General features: G+C 45.8%; 1 protein-coding gene across 5 annotated transcripts in view; it reads left to right on the top strand.

The window, feature by feature from the left end:
- TMEM108 (transmembrane protein 108) overlaps window positions 1-22010 on the top strand; it is a 353527-nt gene that overhangs the window by 228582 nt on the left and 102935 nt on the right. For all 5 annotated transcript variants that reach the window (XM_045008164.1, XM_045008162.1, XM_045008161.1 and 2 more), the window contains one exon: window positions 539-624. In XM_045008164.1, coding sequence (XP_044864099.1) covers window positions 585-624 — 40 coding nt within the window. In that variant the 5' untranslated portion in view covers window positions 539-584. The remainder of the gene's footprint in view (window positions 1-538; window positions 625-22010) is intronic.

The following is a 22010-nucleotide window of genomic DNA, read 5'->3' as shown; positions in this document are numbered from 1 at the left end:
GGCCATAAATTTGCTATGTGCTGGGTTTTTACAGATAAATCCTGTACCTGGGAATTAATGTTTTCATCTTGAAAATTCCTCAAACAGCACGCACATACCCAATATATTTCTAAAATCTCCAGAGGCTCCTTCATTGTCTATTGTATCTTTAATGCACATTTTAAATATTCTGCACCTATTTCTGTCCTCTAGTAAATCAATCAGTGGATGAATTGGCTAACTAAGCACAGCAGAATCTCACTTAGGGTTTATCAAGTCCCATGCACAATACAAGAATAATTTCTTAGTGCTGATGTTCTATGCCCTTGCTTTGTCATGTCAGTTTTGTGCCTGACTTTCTGACCACAGCCATGCCTGTACCAATGTGCTGTTTGCGGAGTCTGGATACAATGTGTAAAACAAAGACAAGGGAATCAGTTTCCCTTTTGCTAACCTACATTACTTCCTATGCAGCTGCCTCTTGGCAGGAGGGAAAATAAAATGTGACTTCTGCTTGCAATAAATAATTGGGTTTTTTTTAATTCTTTTAATTTTCTAGACAGAATCATGAATAAACTGGCAGACAAGCAGGACCAGAGGATACCATGAAGAGAAGTTTACAGGTCCTCTATTGCCAACTGTTTCGTAAGTAGAGATTTACTTTTTCATTTATTGTGAGAAATGTATGATTCAATGTCTCTCTAAAAATAGTAATCGAAGCACTAATTTAGGGAGGTCCTTAAGCATGTGCTAATGAAATCAATGAGACCCTTCATGTGCCTAATGTTAGGCATGTGCTTTAAGTCCCTTGTTCAATCGTGCATTTGGAAGCACGTTAAGAAAATGTTCAGTCTTCAGCTAATTTAGCAGAGTCTCATTCAAAGGTGAAAATGCAGAGCAATAATCATCTAAACCATAAGAATTCACAGAGGAATGAGATGTAAGAAGTTTGGGGATGGTGGTTGGTAGCAGGAGGTACTGGGGTATATGGGCCCTTTAAGAGTAGAGTGTGGTGGGGGGGCGCAAAGGGCCTGTTCCAAGGATTTGAGATGAACAAAGGCCCAGGTAATGGCCTGGCAGTTGAAGAGGGGAAGCAGGAGTTTGATGCGGGGAAAAACCCTGGACACTATTCCTTTAAGGGGCCGTGTAGGGTAGGGCAGGGCTCTCTTTCAGCCGTTCAGGAGCAGCACTCTGGAGGAGGGTAGTATCTAGACTGCCTTGTCCCTCAGAACAGGGGAGACACTGGCAAGAGTGGGAGGTCAGAGCCAGAAGGCTAAACTCCAGGGAGAGACAGATGTGAGAGGTGATCCTATGAAGAGCAGGCTGCAGGGCAAGAGCTCCTTGTGGATGGCATAAGAATCGGAGATAAGTATGAACCTTTGGAGAGCAATGATGGACTTGGCTGGTCAAACTGGGCATTAAACCAGCCGCAAGCAGAGGGTGATTGGTCTTATAAGAGAGGCTGTGGGGAATCTGTAAGGAGTACTGAAAAGGGGAAAAGAGGGAGGCTGCTGCAAAGGGAATGCTCTAGCTGGGGGGGTGCGCTCTGGTAGCAGCAGCCCTGTTACTTTGCTTCTGTGCTGTTTGCTCAAACTGGCTTGGGTTGGGAGTACAGGAAAGCTGTTACCAACTAATAATTGATTATTCGGTAATCTGTGTGAAATGCATCAGTGGCTTCTGCCTAGTTCTCAGTGGATGGAAAACATCACAATAGCCAGCATTGGTGGTGGTCTCAACATAAAGACCAAAGTCGGAATGGAAACGGAGACTGAATTACCCTCCCACACCTACAGGTGGGCCTTCCGGATCATGGGTTAGGCGAGACAATGGGAAGACACCTGGATTGCTGTTTTATGTGTTTGTAGATAGATGGAATCCATCTGTTCTCAGTGCTGTCAATCTCGCAACTTTCCTGGGGAATAAATTCACTTCCACATTTTAGAAAGAAAGTAAATTTTAAAAGGGGGTGCAAATATGATCATTTCTTATTGTTTGTTAATGATATTTTACCAAGTAAAGTGTCTGTTCACAACAGCATTCTGGTAGAATTTTTTAATGTTATCACCTCACTTCATTAGAATTTTCACCTATCTGATATTCATTGTGCTACCCAGTTCCATAAAGAAACCTAGTTATTAGGATCTCTCTTATGTTCATTCTTCACATTGCAGTGATGTTTTCCCAGTCACTACTAGTCTACTTAACTAATCTTTTTTTTAAAAGCGCAAAAGTCTTACTATTGTGCCACAAGTTATCTTTAGAGGCCCAGAATTCATACTCTTTGAACAGGTGCATAGGACTTAAAATTCTGTTCCATGGAGGACAGCTAGGTCACTATCTGAGAATAATGGTCTAAGCACTCAGAGTTCAATTGTGAGGGATATATCTTCTATTGGTTTGTTAGAAAAATAACCCTAAATATTAGTAGGTTTTATAGATGATCCTAGGAACCCATTTACTGTTCTTCATTGTCATAAGGATGCTAGCTTGGTTATTCTTGTCCTCTTTATTTATGACATCAATACAAAGTAAAGGAAAAAGAAAGTGGCTTACCAGTCATAACTCAAAGGGACAGGTACTCAGCTGGTATAAATGGTCAAAAGTCATATTAGTCTTAACTAGGCCCAGTCGGTAATCTGTGTGAAATGCATCAGTGGCTTCTGCCTAGTTCTCAGTGGATGGAAAACATCACAATAGCCAGCGTATAATAATAAAGACTATTAGCGTAATTCTACCTTGCACTGCTAAACAGTCTGTTACAAAGTTTGCTGTTTTTCTGCTGTATTTTTTTTTAATTTTTATTTTTTTCAGGGTAGTGCTTTGAACGTAATAAAAAAACTTGGAAAAATCAGAGGGAAAGAATGAGCAAACTGCTGAAATTGTATGACTAAGCAGTGGCAATGAAAACTGCATGGTAAACTTTGAAAAATGGAATGTAAAAATATTATTTTTAATCCCAGTTGAATTGACGTTTTTCATTTATTTGTGTGAACTCAACAATGGTGTATAGTAATGTAGCTAGCATTACCCGTTCCTAGCTTTGTAGTAAGTATTCTGTCGGTGCAGACATTCCAGTGATTATGTACATTTTATACTATACATGTATTTGGAGCTATTATAAGGAGCTATTTCATTGGTTTGTTTGCTTTATAGAGCCTAAGGTCATAAGGCTTCTGTTTGTTTTTTTATTATTCCCAGTAAACCAGTTTCCTCATCTATATCAGGTAGACATATTGCTTTAAGCTAGGCTTCTTCCAATTGCTTCATAACCTCAATTACAATCTCCTAAGAGTGTATTTTACAATAAAACAGATGGAATTATTTTTAGTGCATGTTTTGTACATGTCTTTTGTGCCACGAGGAAGCACCCACAATGTAGTCCTTACATTTCATCTATACGAAGGAGGGAAAATTGCTACTACAGTACAGCAAAAGAACATACTTTTGAGAAGATATTAATAGAGTAAGTCATCCCTAGGCATGATTCACCATTGCCATGCACCTTGCGTTCTCATTCACAGCAGTATGATGTGGGTCTGGAATGCTGCCGGTTCTATGTGAAAACAGTTTACACTCACTTTGCACTGGGATAAGTGACTGCATGAAGTTCTAGGCAGTGGAGAATTGGGCCCTTCATGGCTACTCTGCACGCAGTTCCATTTCTAATGTTCCGGCCATTGCCTCAGTCAAAGATTGAGATGTAATAAACAAAATGTTCATGTAGATGGATAGACAAACCCTGTCTATTTTAGGAACAGCCATGTTTGCTGTGGGGTCTTGTAGCAGGGTGAACCTCTGCTCCTGCTGTGAGGGGTTTAAAAGCAGCCTGGTAGGGCTTGAGAGCTGTGGCTCTAAAAGCTGGGCTGATTGGGGAAGTGGCTGCAGCTACACCCCAATCAGGCCACAGCTGGCCCCTATAAAAGGCTGGAGGCCAGAAGACCAGACAGTCTCTCTCTGTCTTTAGAGGGAGAAGGGCCTGGCTGCAGGGGCTATAGGCAAGGTACCTAGGGTGAAGCAGGGCTGGGGAAAGGCTGAGGAGCTGGGGAGCTCCAGCCTAGAAAGCCCCAGGCTGCGGCCTAGCGAAGGGCTAACAGGTACTGGGGGTTGCAGAGGGCAGCCCAGGGGTAGGCCAAAGCAGCAGGTCCAAACCCCTTTGCCTGTGATGAGTAGGCTGATACTGCAGTCTGCCCCAGAGTGTGGGGCTAGACAATGACTGGCAGTAGCCAACACTGAGGCAAGGTGGGGATAGAGGGTGGGGGTTCCCCAAGGAGGGGAGACCCAGGGAGAAAGGGGTTACTGCCAGGGGCAGCACCCCATGTGAAAGGGCACCGGGTCCAGGGAGGGACATGGGGTGCCAGAGGACAGGCGGATCACCCGCCTGCAGAGGGCGCTCCAGCGCTGGAAAAGAGCTAATTCCCGGAGTCACCAGCAGGAGGCGCCGCAGGGGTGAGTCCGACCCGTCTACAGGTCTAAACACGGCTTCCCTGGCCAATATGAACAGTGAATTCTCCCGCCCCACCCAAGGATTGCTGTACTTCAGAGCCACAGTCCTCAAAAACAAGAGCCTAAAGTTAGGTCCCTAAATCCATATTTATGCATCTGCGCTATGGGAGGCAGTCTGGTCCAGTGGCTAGGGCAGTGCACTGGGTTTCATCTGTTTCTGGCTCTCCCACTGACCTGCTGTGGGACCTTGGCAAGTTGCTTCGCCTTTCTGTGCCTGTTTCCCTGCTTTGTCTGTTTAGATTGAAATCTCTTCAGGGCAAAGGACAGTCTCCAGCTACGTCTTTGTACGGTGTCTAGCACAATGTGGCCCTAATCTTGGTTGTGGCGTCTAGTTGCTATTGTAATATTTATTTAGCCACCTACCTGATTATGAGACCAAGGAAACTGTTAGCTGCTCAACTCTTTTGAAAATCAGGGAGGTGTCTAAGGCCTTGTCTACACTACAAGACTATTTCGAATCAACTTAGTTCGAATTTGTGGATTCGACCTTATGAAGTCGAATTTGTGTATCCATACTAAATACACTAATTCGAATTTCTGAGTCCACATTCACGGGGCCAGCGTCGACTTTGGAAGCGGTGCACTGTGGGAAGCTATCCCACAGTTCCCGCACTCCCCGCTGCCCATTGGAATGCTGGGTAGAGCCCCCAATGCCTGCTGGGGGGAAAAATGTGCCGAGGGTGGTTTTGGGTAACTGTCATTATTGAACCGTCACTCCCGCCCTCTCTCCCTGAAAGCGCCGGCGGGAAATCTGTTCGCGCCCTTCTCTTGTCAGTTACAGCGCGTACGCCACAGCACTGCGAGCATGGAGCCCGCTGCGATCATCGCTGCACTTATGGCCGTTGTCAACTCCTCGCACCTTATCGTCCACCTCTTCCACAGTCAGCTGCTGAGAAATCGGGCGAGGAGGCTCCGGCAGCGCGGCGAGGACAGGAATTCACAGAGTGGCGCAGACCTCTCACAAAGCAGGGTACGCCGCGCCGTGGAGATCATGGTGGCAATGGGTCAAGTTCATGGTGTGGAACGGCGATTCTGGGCCCGGGAAACCAGCACGGACTGGTGGGACCGCATAGTGCTGCAGGTCTGGGATGAATCACAGTGGCTGCGAAACTTCAGGATGCGTAAGGGCACTTTCCTTGAACTCTGTGACTTGCTGGCCCCTGCCCTGAAGCGCCAGGACACACGGATGCGAGCAGCCCTGAGTGTACAGAAGCGAGTGGCCATAGCCCTCTGGAAACTTGCAACGCCAGACAGCTACCAGTCAGTAGCGAACCACTTTGGCGTGGGCAAATCTACCGTGGGGGTTGCTGTGATGCAAGTAGCCCACGCAATCGTTGAGCAACTGCTCTCAAAGGTAGTGACTCTCGGAAACGTCCAGGACATCATAGATGGCTTCGCCGCGATGGGATTCCCAAACTGCGGTGCGGCTATAGATGGGACTCACATCCCTATCCTGGCACCAGCCCACCAGGCCAGCGAGTACATTAACCGAAAGGGCTACTTTTCAATGGTGCTGCAAGCACTGGTGGACCATAGGGGACATTTTACCAACATCTTCGTTGGGTGGGCGGGCAAGGTTCATGACGCGCGTGTGTTCAGGAACCCTGGTCTGTTTAGACGACTCCAGGCAGGAACTTTCTTCCCGGACCACAAAATAACGTTTGGGGATGTGCAGATGCCTACAGTGATCCTCGGGGACCCAGCCTACCCGCTAATGCCCTGGCTCATGAAGCCCTATACAGGCGCCTTGGACAGTGAGAAGGAACTCTTCAACTACCGGCTGAGCAAGTGCAGAATGGTGGTGGAGTGTGCTTTCGGACGTCTTAAGGGGAGGTGGCGGAGCTTACTGACTCGCTCGGACATCAGCGAAAAGAATATCCCCGTAGTTATTGCTGCTTGCTGTGTGCTCCACAATGTCTGTGAGAGCAAGGGCGAGACCTTTTTGGCCGGATGGGCGGTTGAGGCAAATCGCCTGGCTGCTGTTTACGCTCAGCCAGACACCCGTGCCGAAAAACTATCCCAGCGGGAAGCGCTGTGTATCCGGGAGGCTTTGAAAGCAAGTTTCCTCGGAGAGCAGGGTAACCTATGACTCTACACTTGATTTTAAGAGAAGCTGATCCTGGGCCTGTGTCTCTATGTGTTGAGTGAGATCTGCGGTTACATACCCCGTTCTCCAAGTTTCCCCCTCTTCCAAAACACGTTTTTAAACAAATTAAATGGAACAGTTATTTTTAATAAATCTTTCCTTTACTTTGCATTTCTGTTCAGGGTTTGAAACATGGACGCATACTGTGCTGGGTACGGTGTGCACTGATGTACAGACCGCTTGTACAATACAGTACGGACAGCCTCCTGCTCCTACATAGGTCTCTGGGGTGGGGGACGGTTTCAAGTGGTTGTGCATGTAGGGGTGGGTTTGCAGGAAGGGGCGAGTGGTGCCGTCTTTGCATAGGGATTTGGATGCAGGCTCTGGGCTGTGGGTTTGGGCGTAGGAAGGGGTGAGGGGTGTGGGGGAAGGGTGAGTATCTGTCCGTGGATGAGGGCTCTTGTTGGGGCTCAGGGCAGCGGAGAGGATCGCGCCTACGGTGGAAGTGCATGGTAAGGGCAGCATGCCTTAACATTAGGGGGTGGCAGGCGCTAGGACCGTGGACAAGCATACACATCACAGAATGACACGGGGCAGCATACACCACACAGAGGGACCCTGGTGACTACTGAATGCAGTCTGTGTGTGCCCTGTAGTTGATCCTGCCCCCGATAGTCTGTACCCTGCTAATGTAGGCTATCCCGTGCAATTATAAATCCCCTGCCCCCCCCCACATACACAGTCTTCTGACACGAAAGACGTGACGGAAAGAGTGAACAACAGCAAACAGCTTTTATTAATCTACTACATAGTGGGGTGATGAAACTTGGATTTGGGACTGGGTGATCCTGTAAGGGAAGCGCTTCTAAACAGTTATAGCGTCAGAGGTGTGTGGAACATTAGCGCTCAGCTGTGGTGCAGTGACAGTTCTCACGGCCCCTACCGCCCCTCCGTCTTGTAATTTTCGGTGAGGGGGGGACAGGACTTCTTGGCGTTGGAGGGTGGTTGCAGATACAGTGCAGGGGGGCTCTGTCCTCCTGCCTGCGGTCCTGCAGAACATCAACAAGGTGCCGGAGCGTGTCCGTTTGCTCCCTCATTAGCCCAAGCAGCGTTTGAGTCGCCTGATGGTCTTCCTGCCGCCACCTATCCTCCCGTTCGATGTGTGTGCGATGCTGTTGACATACGCTCTCCCTCCACTGTCTCTGCTCTGCCGCCTTGGCTCTGGAACAGGCCATCAGTTCCGCGAACATCTCTTCCCGAGTCTTTTTCTTTCGCCGCCTAATCTGAGCCAGCCTCTGCGAGGGGGATGCCGGGTCAGTCCGGGAAAGAGCAGAAGCTGTGTGATGGGAAACAGTAAATGATTTCCTTGAACAGATACATGTTTGCGAACAGTGAACACAGTCTAGTCAGTTTCTCTGAACAAGACCATACAGGGCACCAAGTCTCACGAGATCTCAGGAAAAGTTCGAGATTTTGGAATACGCTCTCATTGGTGGCGCCATTGCACAGGAGAGCGGACAAGCGGGGAGAGACAGCATAATCCATCTTGCAGACAGTCCTGGTAAGCCTTAAAGTAGATCATGCTTATCAGTTAGTGGATAGCTGTGCTCTCCTGCTAAAGGCAATCTGGAAAGCAGAAAGGCTGAGCCTTTTCCAGCCCCTCCCGCCAGTGCACAGGAAAGATCAATGTCTGCTTGTTCTCTGTGGCCTCCAGCACGTGGCTGTTAAGCGAGGGTCGTTGTTATGCAACCTAATTGTAAACCGTTAACAATAGTAACAATACACTAATTGCCCGACTTAGATGCAGCCTGTCCAGACCGACATCACCCTGAGGCGGGTCACTCGCAGTCAGAGAGAGCGGATGCTACTGGAAGCCCTGCACAGACCAGGACCATATGCAGCAATGCTGGTGGAGGCGATGATTCCTCTCTACATTATGACCTCCTGGCGCGGAAGAGTGTGCTTCCATGGAGCACAGAATAAGGCACCTCTCCCCAGGAACCTCCTGCGGAGGCTTTTCGAGCTGCTCTCTGAGAGCTTTCTTGAACTGTCCCAAGAGGATTATTGTTCAATCCCTATATGTGTGGACCTACTATTTATATAGTTTGACATGTAAAATTTTGTATATAGTATTTCTATTTTTTCTATACCCGTTTTTTAAAAAATAAAAGTTTCCATGTTTATAGCACTTACCGCCTGATCCGTCCCCTGATTCTGAGTCCGGGTTAATGGGCGGGGAGGGTTGGTAGGGGATCTCTGTGAGGGTGATGAAGAGATCCTGGCTGTCAGGGCAAGCGGTATTGTGTTCGCTGTCGCCTGCGCCGTCCTCCACAAACCCTTCCTCATCTTCCCCATCGGCGAACATCGCCGAGGAACTGTCCAGGTACACTATGCCATCCTCAGAGTCCACGGTCACTGGTGGGGCAGTGGTGGCAGACCCACCGAGAATGGCATGCAGTGCCTCGTAGAAGCGGCATGTCTGGGGCTGTGCTCCGGAGCGTCCGTTTGCCGCTCTGACTTTTTGGTAACCTTGTCTCAGGTCCTTGACTTTCACGCGGCACTGCATCGCATCCCGGCTGTATCCTTTCTCTATCATTGCTTTAGAGACCTTCTCGAAGGTCTTTGCATTCCGCTTGTTGGAGCGCAGCTCCGAGAGCACAGACTCCTCGCCCCACACACCGATCAGATCCAGGACTTCCTGGTCTGTCCATGCTGGGGACCTCTTTCTATTCTTGGATTGGCCGGACTCCTCTGCTGGAGAGCTCTGCATCGTTGCAGGTGCTGCGGAGCTCGCCCCGATGTCCAGCCAGGACGTCAGATTCAAAGTGCCCAGACAGGAAAAGGAATTCAAATTTTCCCGGGTCATTTCCTGTGTGGCTGGTCAGAGAATCCAAGCTCGGACTGCTGTCCAGAGCGTCAACAGAGTGGTGCACTGTGGGATAGCTCCTGGAGCTACTAAGTTCGATTAGCATCCACACCTAGCCTAATTCGAGCTAGCCATGTCGAATTTAGCGCTACTCCACCTGTCGAGGTGGAGTACCAAATTCGAACTAAAGAGCCCTCTAGTTCGAATTAAATGGCTTCCTGGTGTGGACGGTTGAGCGGTTAGTTTGAATTAATGCTGCTAAATTCGAATTGAAGTCCTAGTGTAGACCAGGCCCAAGTATGACTTTAGGAGACTAACTGTAGACGCCAAGGTGTGAAATTCTTGGCCTAGCCATCTAGACAGTCCATAACAAGGTTTGTAACACTATTCTAATATGGTTCTCAGACAGAATATCCGTATGGGCTGGTCAGGAAAAGCATGCTAAAACCCTGTTACAGCAACACATGTGGCTTTTGGTTTTTAATGTGGTTGTAGGTAGCCTGGATCTAATCCCAGCTGCCAAGAGGTAGCCTTGGTAAAAATTATGCAGCTACATTTGGCCCCGGACTGGAATTCTGGGCCATGCTGCTTTACCTCTAGTGATTCATAATTTATGTATTAGTAATTTAAACATGTAACATGTTCTGCCAAGAAGCACTGATTTCAAATGGCATCTCCAAAAATACTGTCCAGGCTGAAATCTCCAAGAAGTTTAAAAAACAAATAAAAAGACCTCAAGAAACCTGTTCCCTTTTTGTTTTGTTAGCAAGAGCTTTGATGTCGCCAGCTGGATTGTGCTGATGAGCACCAGTGAAAACAAAACATTTGTCCATTTGCTGCCATTTGTTCTAGACACATTTATGGATGCAGTTTGTTGCCTCCGTAATGATGAACGTGCAAATGACTTTCCCATGAGGCAGCACAATGTCCTTTTTTTTTTTTTTTTTTTTTTTACAAAAACCTAATATGGCAATATAAGCCCTGCAGCTTGATACACAAAATGCAGAGATATTGTGGAATGGAAACATGCATGTTATTTTACAGTAGATGCATTTTTCACACAGGAATTTGAAGTTGTATATAAACTAGAAAAAAACGGAGAGCGAGGCCACTGATGGAGCCTGTGTCTGACAAGCTGTGGGGGATGATGCTTCTATCTTCAGGCATTTATTTTATTGAAAACGATGAGAATATGATTTCTGTTTATCTAGCTTGCCAGGTTCTGTATGGGCACCCATCACGGTGGTATCTGGAAAATAAATGCAAGTAAAATCCCAATTATAAGTATTTCTTATAATTCACCTCTCTGTGCCTGTTTCCCTGTTTTGTCTGTTTAGATTGAAATCTCTTCGGGGAAAGGACAGTCTCCAGCTACATCTTTGTACTTTCTTCATGCCATTGCCACTTGGTGCATTTCAGACATCAGTGTCTCACTGTTCTGTATTATAGGCTTGATCCAATACTCACTGAAGTGAGTGGAAACACCCCTATATATTGATCCCATAGACCAGGCCCTATGAAACTGACTAGGGTCCTGAGACTGCTCCCATTAAATTCTGTGGGAATTTTACCATTTATTTCAATGGAAGCAAGCTCCCACAGTGATAGTTTGGGGGTGCAGAACTGGAGCGTATGACCTATTTTAAGCTTTTGCCATGTTCACTAATATTTACTTTTCTTTCTTTTGGCCAGGCTCTTTGCATGGGATAATGATTGCAGTCTGGAAGCCCTAGTTGCTAGTGCTATGTGTGGAAGCTGCTGAGATTTGTATTCATGTGGGGAGTTGCTCCAATATTGCTGTTAAAATATGAATGAATATGGATATTGCTTCCAGCACTGGCTTTGTACATTGCAAGTTCAATTTTCCTTTTAAAAGGAAATGACTTTGGGTTTTTTTCTTCTATTACTCCCACTTGCACAACTATCCCTTTGCAACTCCCTGAACAAAATGGCCTTGAGTGATGGTATTTCATAATGTGGAATATCATGAGACCATTTTTCTCTCAGTGCTCTGAGTGCAGTTAATTCTGTTCATCCTTAAGCCATGGCGGCCTTGCTGTATTCCTGTTAATTCACTTGGGGTGAAATTCACCCCTGCACAGAGGGCCAGCACATGGTCAGTGGTCTACTTAAGTCCAGTTTAGGAGTGGGACTGATAATTGGCCCTATGATTCTGTGGCAACATAGGGTTAGAAGGTACCACGAGGGTCATCTAGTCTAACCCCCTGCCAACATGCAGGACTTGCATAATGCCATAAATGCATGAAGCATGATTGTCAAAGAGCCCAATTCTGAGTGGCTTCTGAAGGGTTCTCAGCACCTTCAACTCCCAGGATCTATTCCCCACTCCCAACAGGAATTGACTCCTGATGATATCAGTTCTCGCTGCTGACCTCTTGTGTAACTAGGTTAGTGTGCATTGCTCTTCACCTAAGGCATTTTTATGGCCTTTCCGTGTGTGTGTGTGTGTGTGTGTGTGATCAAAGAAAATAACATCCCCCCCCCCAGCTTCTCTGCTTTCTGGGGGTTTTGAGCTGGTATCAGAAGTTTTGGTCACTCTTTGCTATTGAATTCCATTCTTGTTCCTGAGTACATTAGTCACATAAAGAACCATGTTTTTTGAGTGTAGAGAGATCAGTGTATCCCCGCAATGCAAAGCATTTTGGGAACTGATCCTGAGAGATGCTGAGCAGGCACAATTCATACAGGAGCTTCTGCTGGGGTGCTCGGGGGACGGAGGTGGTTCTGCACCACCCAAAGTCTGGTTGTACTGCCACAACCTGGCCCTTGAGGTGCCTAATAAATATTAATAATGTGCAAAGATGAGAAATACTTGGAATGCACTGAATGCTTCCACCTCAGTTTACAGCCTTTGAGTAGCCACCAGACTGATCCTGCCCTTCATATATATTTTAGGGCACAGCTCCTTAAGTGATGTAAGGTGGCCTGTTTCTGCTTACTTCAGTTTACACCCGTTGAAGATCTAGCTGTGTATATTTAATATATGTGATATGTTTAAAAATACTGGAGATCATTTGATACAGATTATTAGGGGTTTTCTTTCTATCAGTCAAAGGAATTTTCAGAAACAAAAGAGAAAAAGAATATTCCTGTTTACTGTGCAGGAGTATAGGTGTTGGCCTTGGCAAGGAGCATGTTGGGGAGGAGTTATCTAGCAATGGAGTCCATCTGTTTTTTGCATAAAATTGGAAAGGGAAACAGCTGCTAGGTATGCAGTGTTTCACTTGCAAAGCTTCTTGGGATACTGCTGAGTTTGAGCCTTTAGATTTGTGTGTCACATGGCTTGGTGACAGATTGCCCATCAGGCAGCTCACAGCAAGCAATAATATGCTCTGGCTTCCCCCAGAAATCAATTTAAGATTGTTTACGTTTCCCAACAAGAACTGCACCTTCTTAAGAGAGACTGCTGTCACTACTTTTCTGTCACTATTCAACTTGTGCATGAGAACACATTCTCTATTCAACTGTTGTGATTCTCCCATGGAAAAAAGAACCCAGATAATCTCTTTTTTTTTTTAACCATTTAAAAGTGAACTGAATTGCTTTTCTAAATTAATGCAGTTGTGTGTGCCTCTTCTTACCGTGTGCACCATAGCTTTAGTAACAAGCAGTTCATTGCATTTCACATGAACATGTAGATCACTTGGCACATCAGTTCATTGACTGGATGAATGTAACTCTTGGAAGTCAGCTCTTCATGCACATACTTGTGATTATGAATTTGAAACTTGCTTTATGTAAACATTCTTCAGTATTTACTTTACATTTGCTGTTTCAGTGAATCTTCTTGCCAGAAAATGTGTTCACTAGAATTTTCACAGAAAGCAAACACAGTTAAAACAAGTCATTACCAAGTTTGAATGTGTGGAAAATATTTTCCATTATTCATCCAGGGTGAATTCTAAATTTGCAAACCTGGGACCCTCAAGCCACTGACATATTGTGACAATTCTTCCACTAAGCTTTCAGATTTGTGGAAACGTACAGTGATGTAAACCATGGATCTGACATTAGAATATGGCCCAAGGCTGTGTATTTCCAGACTGTAGTTTAAGTCTGTGACAGTGAATTTGGGATTAAAAGACAATACTATTGTGATATTGGCTCTTTCTGTCAGCAAACAGGCAATTCTGGCTTTTCACACAGCATTTGATAGTGTTCTTGGAATAAAGTATCTTCATTTTTATGCTTATAGTGACATTGTTTATATAAGAACCCTGAGGTTTTTTAAAACTAATTAGAATACGCATCGTCTCCTAGTATTCGTAGACTCCATGCATTCACTCACCAGAAGTGGAAGGTTTTTGTTAACAACGTCAGTGGCTATCAGACTAAAAACGGAGAAATATTAAAAATATAAGATTTTTGTTTTGAAAATTATTAAAGAAATGAAGTGAATCCCTAATATTCTTTTAATTCTGAATTATCTGTGTTTTGGTCATAATGCAGTCCCCTTTCCATCACAATAAATCTGCCTAATCTTCTGTTTCAGATTTAGTGTTTCCCTCAAGCTTTGTCAAAGAGAGATTTTTAGAGTGAGAGCGAAATAGGTGGGGCATGAATTTGCCCCCCCCCATTTTTTTTAAAGCCCCATTTATCTGTCAAACTTCAGGAGTAACAACTGAGCAGGATGGATGCTCATGTGTGAGTCTTTGAGACACCATATCAGGCCAAGTGAAGGAAGAAATGATACTGATAGGCAGGCTCCAACCTAGGTGCCATGGGCGAAATCCTGGTCCTATTGGGTACATCTATATTGTGATACAGAACCTATGGCACCAAGTCTCAGGGTACATCTACACTGGGATTAAAAAACCCACAGCACCAAATCTCAGAGCCTGGGTCAGCTGACTCGGGCTCCCTGGGCTCAGGATGTGGGACCATAAAATTGCAGTTTAGATATTTGAGCTGGAGCTGGGCTCCCCATTCATAGGGTCTCAGGGCCTGGGCTCCAGCCTGTGTCTGAACAGTGACATTGCAGTTTTATAGCCCCACAGCCCGAGTCCCATGAGCTGGAGTCAGCTGACCCAGGCCAATTGCAGCCTTGCCATCGCTCTTCTATCACAGTGTGGTTATACCGAGGTCAATGGCAAAACTCCCATTGACTTCAGCGGGGTAAAATCCTGTTCCTAAAGCTTCAAGCAATGGCAGTGCTTTGTGTCAATATGTTATAAAATAAAAACACCCTTTCAAATATTAATTTTGTTTTCAAACCCCTCCTTTGTTTCCATCCTAAACATCAAAAACATTGATGGTTTGCACTCAACACGTTGTTCAATAGAGTAGCAATCAAACCCTGATCGGGCAAAGCAGGTAAATATGTGAGTAGTCCTGTTAGCTTCAATTGGACTACTCAGGTGGTAGAGTTACGCATGTGTCTAAATGCTTTGCTGGATCAGGGCCTCAGTGATGTGTCGTAGGAAAATTCTTATGGCAGCACAGACTGTGGCATCTACTGTACATGAATACTTAAGCATCCTTTAGATCGTGTTACTGCAGGGTATGCAGAAATGATGATTCATTTTTAGACATTTACCATACATTATCAGATATTCCCCTGTGTAACTGCAAAATATTTGTCCATTTGACATTGTCATTAATAACAAAATAATTCATAAATCTTTTGTATTTCGATTCTGGATAGTATCTTCACATGTTAAACTGAATTTATTTTTGCAATGCCTTTGTAACTATTCTTCCTTTTTCTTGTTTTATTATATCTTTCAACACCCTGCAGATGTTCCCATCATTGATATTGACCATCAGTATAGCAGTAGAAGAAAATCCCTCTTTTGTAGCCAACCGAAGCCTGGAAATAATCTAGAAGCAAACAAATATAAACTATGTGCAATCCAGAGCTGTCACTGGAAGCATCCATTATGTTCTCTCAAACGCTTTTCTATCCCTAATTATTACACATCTACTGGTCTCCTCTCTGATGGGTATTGTGGATCACTTGTTCACTCTGAGATCAGCAGCAGGAATTGGAGAGAAGAATTTTCCTATAGTTTCTAGCCTAATTGAAATCCCAGTTCAGCAAGCACATGTCACATGGGTCATATTAAAGACAACAAAAGACTACAAATCCCCACCTGTAGGTTAAATTGCTGAAACATGCTGTGTGCTAGTCTAGCTGGAATAAAGCTGTTCCCTTCCCTAATCGGTACCTCTGACTGATTTTATTTTGAAACACCCCAAATGTGTACGATGGAGCTAAAAACATGCCAAAAGTTAGGCATGTGCATACGTACCTTGCTGAATTGTGTATTGAACTTACCTAAATTCAGTTTAGCTGTTTGTGGTGTGTTTCCTTTTAAATCACATATTCTCTAATAGCTCAGAGTCAAAAGCTCAGTGAGGTTTGGTGCAAGGGAAGAATAAATTAGGAAGTCTCATCTTTCCAGGAAGGGAGGGCAGGAGAACCACAGCTGCAAAGGGTGTGTGTAGTCTGAAAGGTAGGTAGCCATACCCCTACCAAAATCAATATACGTTGCCATGTACAGCACGTGCTAGCTAGGGAGCACACCACTCTAATTTTCACACCATGTTTTCCCATCACACCCGCCCTGAGCCATTCTGCACTGAGATGGCAGGATGGTTCTTGGAACCACCATTTTTGCCCAGACCACATCACTGGCTCGGACACTCAAAGTGATTCCCAGTGGCAAGGGTTGGATTTAGGGCCAGATTTTCAAAGATATTGAGTTATACCATGAGTTATGACTAAAAAAGATAATAAATGGGAATGGAAACTCACAATCCATAATAATACATATTTATTCAGAGCACTGTGCAAACACTAACTAATTCATCTAAATTCCATCTCAAATTAAACAGTTAATTTAGGCTCCAACCTAGAATTGTATGAAAGAAAACCAGGGCTATCTGTTTGGTGCTGTTTCACCTAATTGGAAGCACTGCATGCTTCTTTAGAACTCAATCATCACTTTTTCATGAGCTCCATATATGGGACAGCATATTGTTTTTCTTAAGCCACCCCAGGAGCAGCCCAGGAAGCAGATTTTGACTTGGTCACAATCTGTCTCCCAGTTCCCCCACTGCTCTGGGGTGAATGGGGTCTGCCCTGTGCCAGCCCTGTATCTGGCACAGTGTTAGTTCCCTGGAAAAGCCATGTTGGCTGGTGCATTCCCCACATGTGAGGGAAGACATAATGGCCCATGGAGGCTGTCCTCTCCCCACCATGCAGCTCCCCATGGTCTGCGTAGTTATAGCAGGGGATCCAGGGGACATCATATGTCCCATTACTGCTCTGCTGCAGTCTTAGAGGATGAGCCACAATTTGGTCCTTAATCTTTAAGGGTATGTAGCCCTTAGTCAAGTTTCTTCTATATAAAGTCAGACTGAACCACTGTTTATGGAAAGAGGCAGTTTTATTCCATTTCAGAACTTCCAGTAGGGATGGAGATTATGTAGTCTCAAAGGGCACTTCTCCTACACTGTTTTTCCCCTTACTAAATTATACATCTGAGTCTGGTTACCATGCAAGATGCTCTCCAGCTTCTCTCGGAGATCACAGTAGAAAATGAGAGAGGGAGAGAAACGCATGCAAAGAAAGAGGGTGTCTACTGGCCACCACAACAGTGTCAATGGGAGTTATTTATACCATGTGAGCTGGAGAACTGGGTCTGCCTCTTAGTAAAGTGTCCAATGCACTGCATATACCTTCTAAAACAAGTATGTTGATTCATCAGTGGAAGCATTCATTGCTCCATTATCATGCCATTCTTATTGTGCATTGCTACAGTTCATGGATATCTTTCAAACTGCTGCTGCAGTCAATAAAAACATGGCAGGGTTAAGGGTGCCCTGCATATAAAGGCAAAACTTTGTTCCGATCTCCTGTGGAAATTTTTAGACCATTCAATAGACTCCATCTCACTGCAGCTTTCAACTTGCAGGTCTCCCACACTGCTAGCAAGTGCTCAAGTGACTCTGTCTCAGCCCTGAAGAGTATTGGACTAAGCAGCGTGATAGCTAGTGTCATTTCTAGTTATGAATCATTGCAAAAGTGCTTAAAAGAGGTTGAAAATATGTGCACTTCCACCTCACATTTTACTGTTACTTTCGGAATGAACCATGGACTCTGAGAGAGACTGCTTTTTCTGTAAATGGCATGAAACGCAGCATGGTTTCTAGCCAAGTTATAAGAAGTCTATCTTGTAAATCCTGGGGCATTGCTGCAGCTGGACTCCTCTTGCAGTCAGTCTGTAAGACTCTCTCAGTACTTTAATATCCAGCTTCTCATTCTTTATGCCTTTGAAAAAGGCCTTGCTCCTTGAAGTCAGTATCCCGTAGGAAAGGGAGTGATGATTTTGCAGTATGTTCTAAAGCACTAGAGGTCACAGCCGCCTGTAGCAGTGGCAAGTTCATTACGGTATCGTAGCTTCCTGTTACTGAGGGCATTAACTTACAGACATCATAATTAAAGATGTCAAAGAGAAGAGGGAAGATGAAGAGCACAACCAATGAAAGTACCTGATAAATGGTCAACCGTAAGTGATGAAGCGTATGCTTCGAGGGTGAATCACTTACACTGCTGATTTGCATAAAGAGTCATTTTGAGCCTTAAGAAGCAGTACAGGGTAAGAGAGGAGTTTGTTTCAGTTTTTGGGGGTAGAGTGGGTCAGTTATCTCTCATTTTGTGGCTTCTCGCTGCAGTAGCAAGTTGGGTTTTAGCAGTCTTGTTTCCTTAAAGCTATAGCGATTTCCCATTCTTCAAAGCTGTTTCCTTCTCCCATTTCGAGAAGGAAGTGCCGCTTTTCTGAGTGAGGCTTGTGCATGCTTGAGAGCCCCCTGTCAAATAATACCTGCCCCGGGAGCTACCTCTTTCAATGAGGATGTGAAGCATAAAGTTCATCACATTACAGTCTATTATGCACAAAACCGTACTGACAGATAGTGAGAACCTAGTCTGTAAGTTCGAGACGAGTGGCAGCACTGCCATACAGGAAGCATGATCAGTCACTTAGGGAAACAAAATGCTCAGATTTGTGCTAGAGTGACTAGGTGTCCGGTTTTCAACTGGAACACCTGGTTGAAAAGGGATCCTGGCAGCTCTGGTCAGCCCCACTGATGGGGCCGTTGACTGTCAGGTTGGCAGCTCCATGAACTGGGTCTGGCAGGTTCCCTGCCAGCCTCCGCGGCTCCCAGAAGCAACGGCATGTCCCCCTCCGGCTCTGATGCATAGGGGCAGTCAGGGGACTCTGCATGCTGCTCCTGCCCCAAGTGCTGCCCCTGCAGCTCCCATTGGCCAGGATGTAGGAGCCGGCATAGGAGCCGGGGGGGGGAACATGCCGCTGCTTCTGGGAGCTGCTTGAGGTATGGGCTGCCCAGAGCCTGCACCCCTGAGTCCCCCCTTCCTGTGCCCCAACCCCCTGCCCCAGCCCTGATCCCCCCCTCCCGTCCTCCAAACCCCTTGATCCCAGCTTGGAGCACCCTCCTGCACTCCCAACCGCTCATCCCCACCCTAGAGCCCACACCCCCAGCCGGAGCCCTCACCCCCCGCATCCCTGAGCCAGCCCAGTGAAAATAAGCGAGTGAGTGAGGGTAGGGAGAATGAGCGACAGAGGGAGTGGGGATGGAGTGAGTGGGGACAGGGCCTCGGAGAAGGGGCAGGATATGACCAGGGCCTCGGAGAGGGGGGGCATGGGTGAGTGGGCTGGCGGGGGATCTGTAGACAAATAGTGGACCTTTCCCGATTTGCCTAGGACAGCAAACCCCTGAAATAGAGAGAATACCTACGAATTATAGTAACAGAGACGCTACCTGACCTTGGGGTGTATGCACACATTCAAATATACTTTTTATGCATGGGAGCTGTAGTCACTGGGCCCATGACTCAGAGTAAACATGTGACCCTATGGGAAGCCATATATAAGCTTAGGCAGGGACAGGAGACACTCAGGGTCAGATATTGGCTAGTGTGGATAGATAGAAGCCAGGGAGGGCTACTAAAGGAGAAAGGTATGTCCTCTCCCTTCTCAGCTGAGGGAAGCTGGGAAAGCCTCAGGTGATTAGTATCCAAGGCTTTGAGCTAATTTGCTCCTCTTTTGGCATTCTTGTTTGAAAATATAACCAGCCCAGAGGAAAAGGTCTTGGGCTTAAGAGCCGTTGAGAGCTTCATTCTGCCTTCCCTGGCTGTTGAGATTGCCCACTGGACTAGAGGTACCTACTGGGTTGGCCTTTTTCCCCATTGAGATGTTGCTGCTGTTCCGCTGATGTTGGTTATACCATTTGTCAGCGTGGTTCTTCGAAGCCCTACCTCCCACTTGAGCTATTTTATGAGTGACCCTAGCTTAAAATATGCAGACCTTTCTTTGAGACAGGCAAAAATTCCATAGCACCCAGACCTCAGATGATAGTCCCACTCCATCCAGTGGGCCATGCTGCATCAGTAGTAGAACAGTGTTGTTCTTCCTTTGAACACTGGTTTCAACACTGCACCACTGAATAGTTCTTAGCTGGCTCAGATCCTCAGCTGTGACCAAGGAGAGCACAGCACAGTTCAAAATGCTGCTTTAAGTCAGTTTTGTTTTCCTCCCACTCCTGGGGCCTAATGTGCATCAGGCCAGTCCCATGATGTAAAGTAGAACAGCCTGAGGGTTGCTCTATATTAGTAACTGCTACTGACCCAAAGTGTATTGTACGGCAGTCAGGGATTGTCACGATTAAAGGAATCCCTGGGCATGCCCTCTTTTCCCTGCTTTGTCCCCTATGATGGCTGCATGGAGGAGATGTCATGTAGAAGCCATTCTAGTAGCTTTACAACACCGGAGGATCTCTCTATACTGGGGTGATCTCCTATGGCCCTAGTGCAGGTGAGAAGTTAGACCAGTAACTACATTATTCTTGCCTCTGGATTTCCCAGCATGCTTTGCTTCTGTGTCTATCTTTTAAGATGTAAACCCTTTGGGTCAGTACTGTCTTTATTTTGGCGCACTGTACAGCGCTGAGCACACTGTCAGCACTTTAATAACTAACTCTGATAATTACTAATAAATACCATATGGCTAAAAATTATGTGAGACTCAAAAGAATTGTTGGGCCATTTATTTTCTGTGCATATGAATGTGTAGCTCATTTAAGCCCATTATTTTTCTATTAACAGGCATTGGTTATGCCATCCTTCTGGTTATATTTTTAGAAATATTCAGATTATTACAGCAAGTGTGAAAAATGAATGAAAAAAGAAATCTGGCTGCTAATACTTATCTTCTAAAATTAAATTTCCTGGCTGAATAATCTAGTTAGTGCTCAAAGGAATTTGTCCTCCAAGACTGAATGTTGCTGGCACCCTTGGGTGACTGCTGACAAAATGCCAGAGAATGGGAGATATATGAAAAGATTTCCTTGTCTTCTTCCAGATGTTTGTTCCGTGCAACAGCTGGGTTATTTTTATAGCACTACATAAAATGACATTTTCATGAATCCAAGCGCAAAATTGAAAAAAGCAATTAGGTTTGATTCTGAGGCTGCCAACACCCACCCCAGCACGTTTACCCACCCACACTCACTGGTTCATAGGATGCAGACTGGCTCCTCTCAAGTTAATCTGTAAGGGACATTCTGCCTTTCTGAGAAGAGCAATAAAATGATGAGAGGTTAATGGCTTGATTTGCCCTCTCCTGGGACCAGAGGGGCTTGAAACTTTGTGAGAGACACCTTGTGGAGTTTTATAATGCAGGGGATGTGGCAGGGCTGCCCAGAGGGGGGAGCAAGTGGGGTAATTTGCCACAGGCCCCGCAGGAGCCCCCACGAGAGTTTTTCTGGGCCCTTGGAGCGGGGTCCTTCACTCGCTCCCGGGGCCCCGGAAAACTCTCGCGGGGCCCAGACCCCCAGAGCTGCTTCTGCTCCAGGTCTTCGGCGGCAGTTCGGTGGCGGGGGCCCCCCGCTGCTGAAGACCCCATGTCCCCTGAATCCTCTGGGCAGCCCTGGCATATGGATGTGTGTAGTAGGCAGGTGTAAGGCCTTCTCCTCAATTAACGGAGCTGGGATTCAAGAGAGAGGACGCCCTTAGACCCACCGGGGGGGGGGAGGGGGGGAGGCGGAAATAGGCCATGCACAGTCAGCTTAACCTCCAAACTGTGATTATGGCCCTCCCTCTTGTTGAGCTATGTTGTCATTGACTATGTCCCTGTTCTCCTGCGCAGTGTGTGTGTATGTGTGTTTTTATCTATCATATGATGCAAATTAAACCTTTATATGAGTTTGTGATGGCAGCATTATTTGCAAGACTGCTCCAGAGGAAAGGTATATGAAGGTATATGAAAGGTATATGAAAGTTCCAGCTGCCTGATATATCAATGTTATTGTTAGGCAGACTGTGGAAATGAAATGACAAACTTTAAACTGCTCTATGAAGTAATGAAAAGGAGAAAAAAATACAGATCAGTTTTTAAAGTGTTTCGATTTGTTGATTTTTTTTTCCCCGCCTTGCAGGCTTGTGTTAATATTCTTAACCATCAGTTAAGGCTGCCATTTATGCTCCCTGTTAATAATAAGCCTGTGGCAAAGTTGCGTGTTGCCAGATGTGTA

This window comes from Mauremys mutica, chromosome 2 (assembly GCF_020497125.1).
Source record: "Mauremys mutica isolate MM-2020 ecotype Southern chromosome 2, ASM2049712v1, whole genome shotgun sequence".
Classification (NCBI taxonomy): domain Eukaryota; kingdom Metazoa; phylum Chordata; order Testudines; family Geoemydidae; genus Mauremys; species Mauremys mutica.
This window is presented reverse-complemented; position numbering and strand designations above follow the sequence as displayed.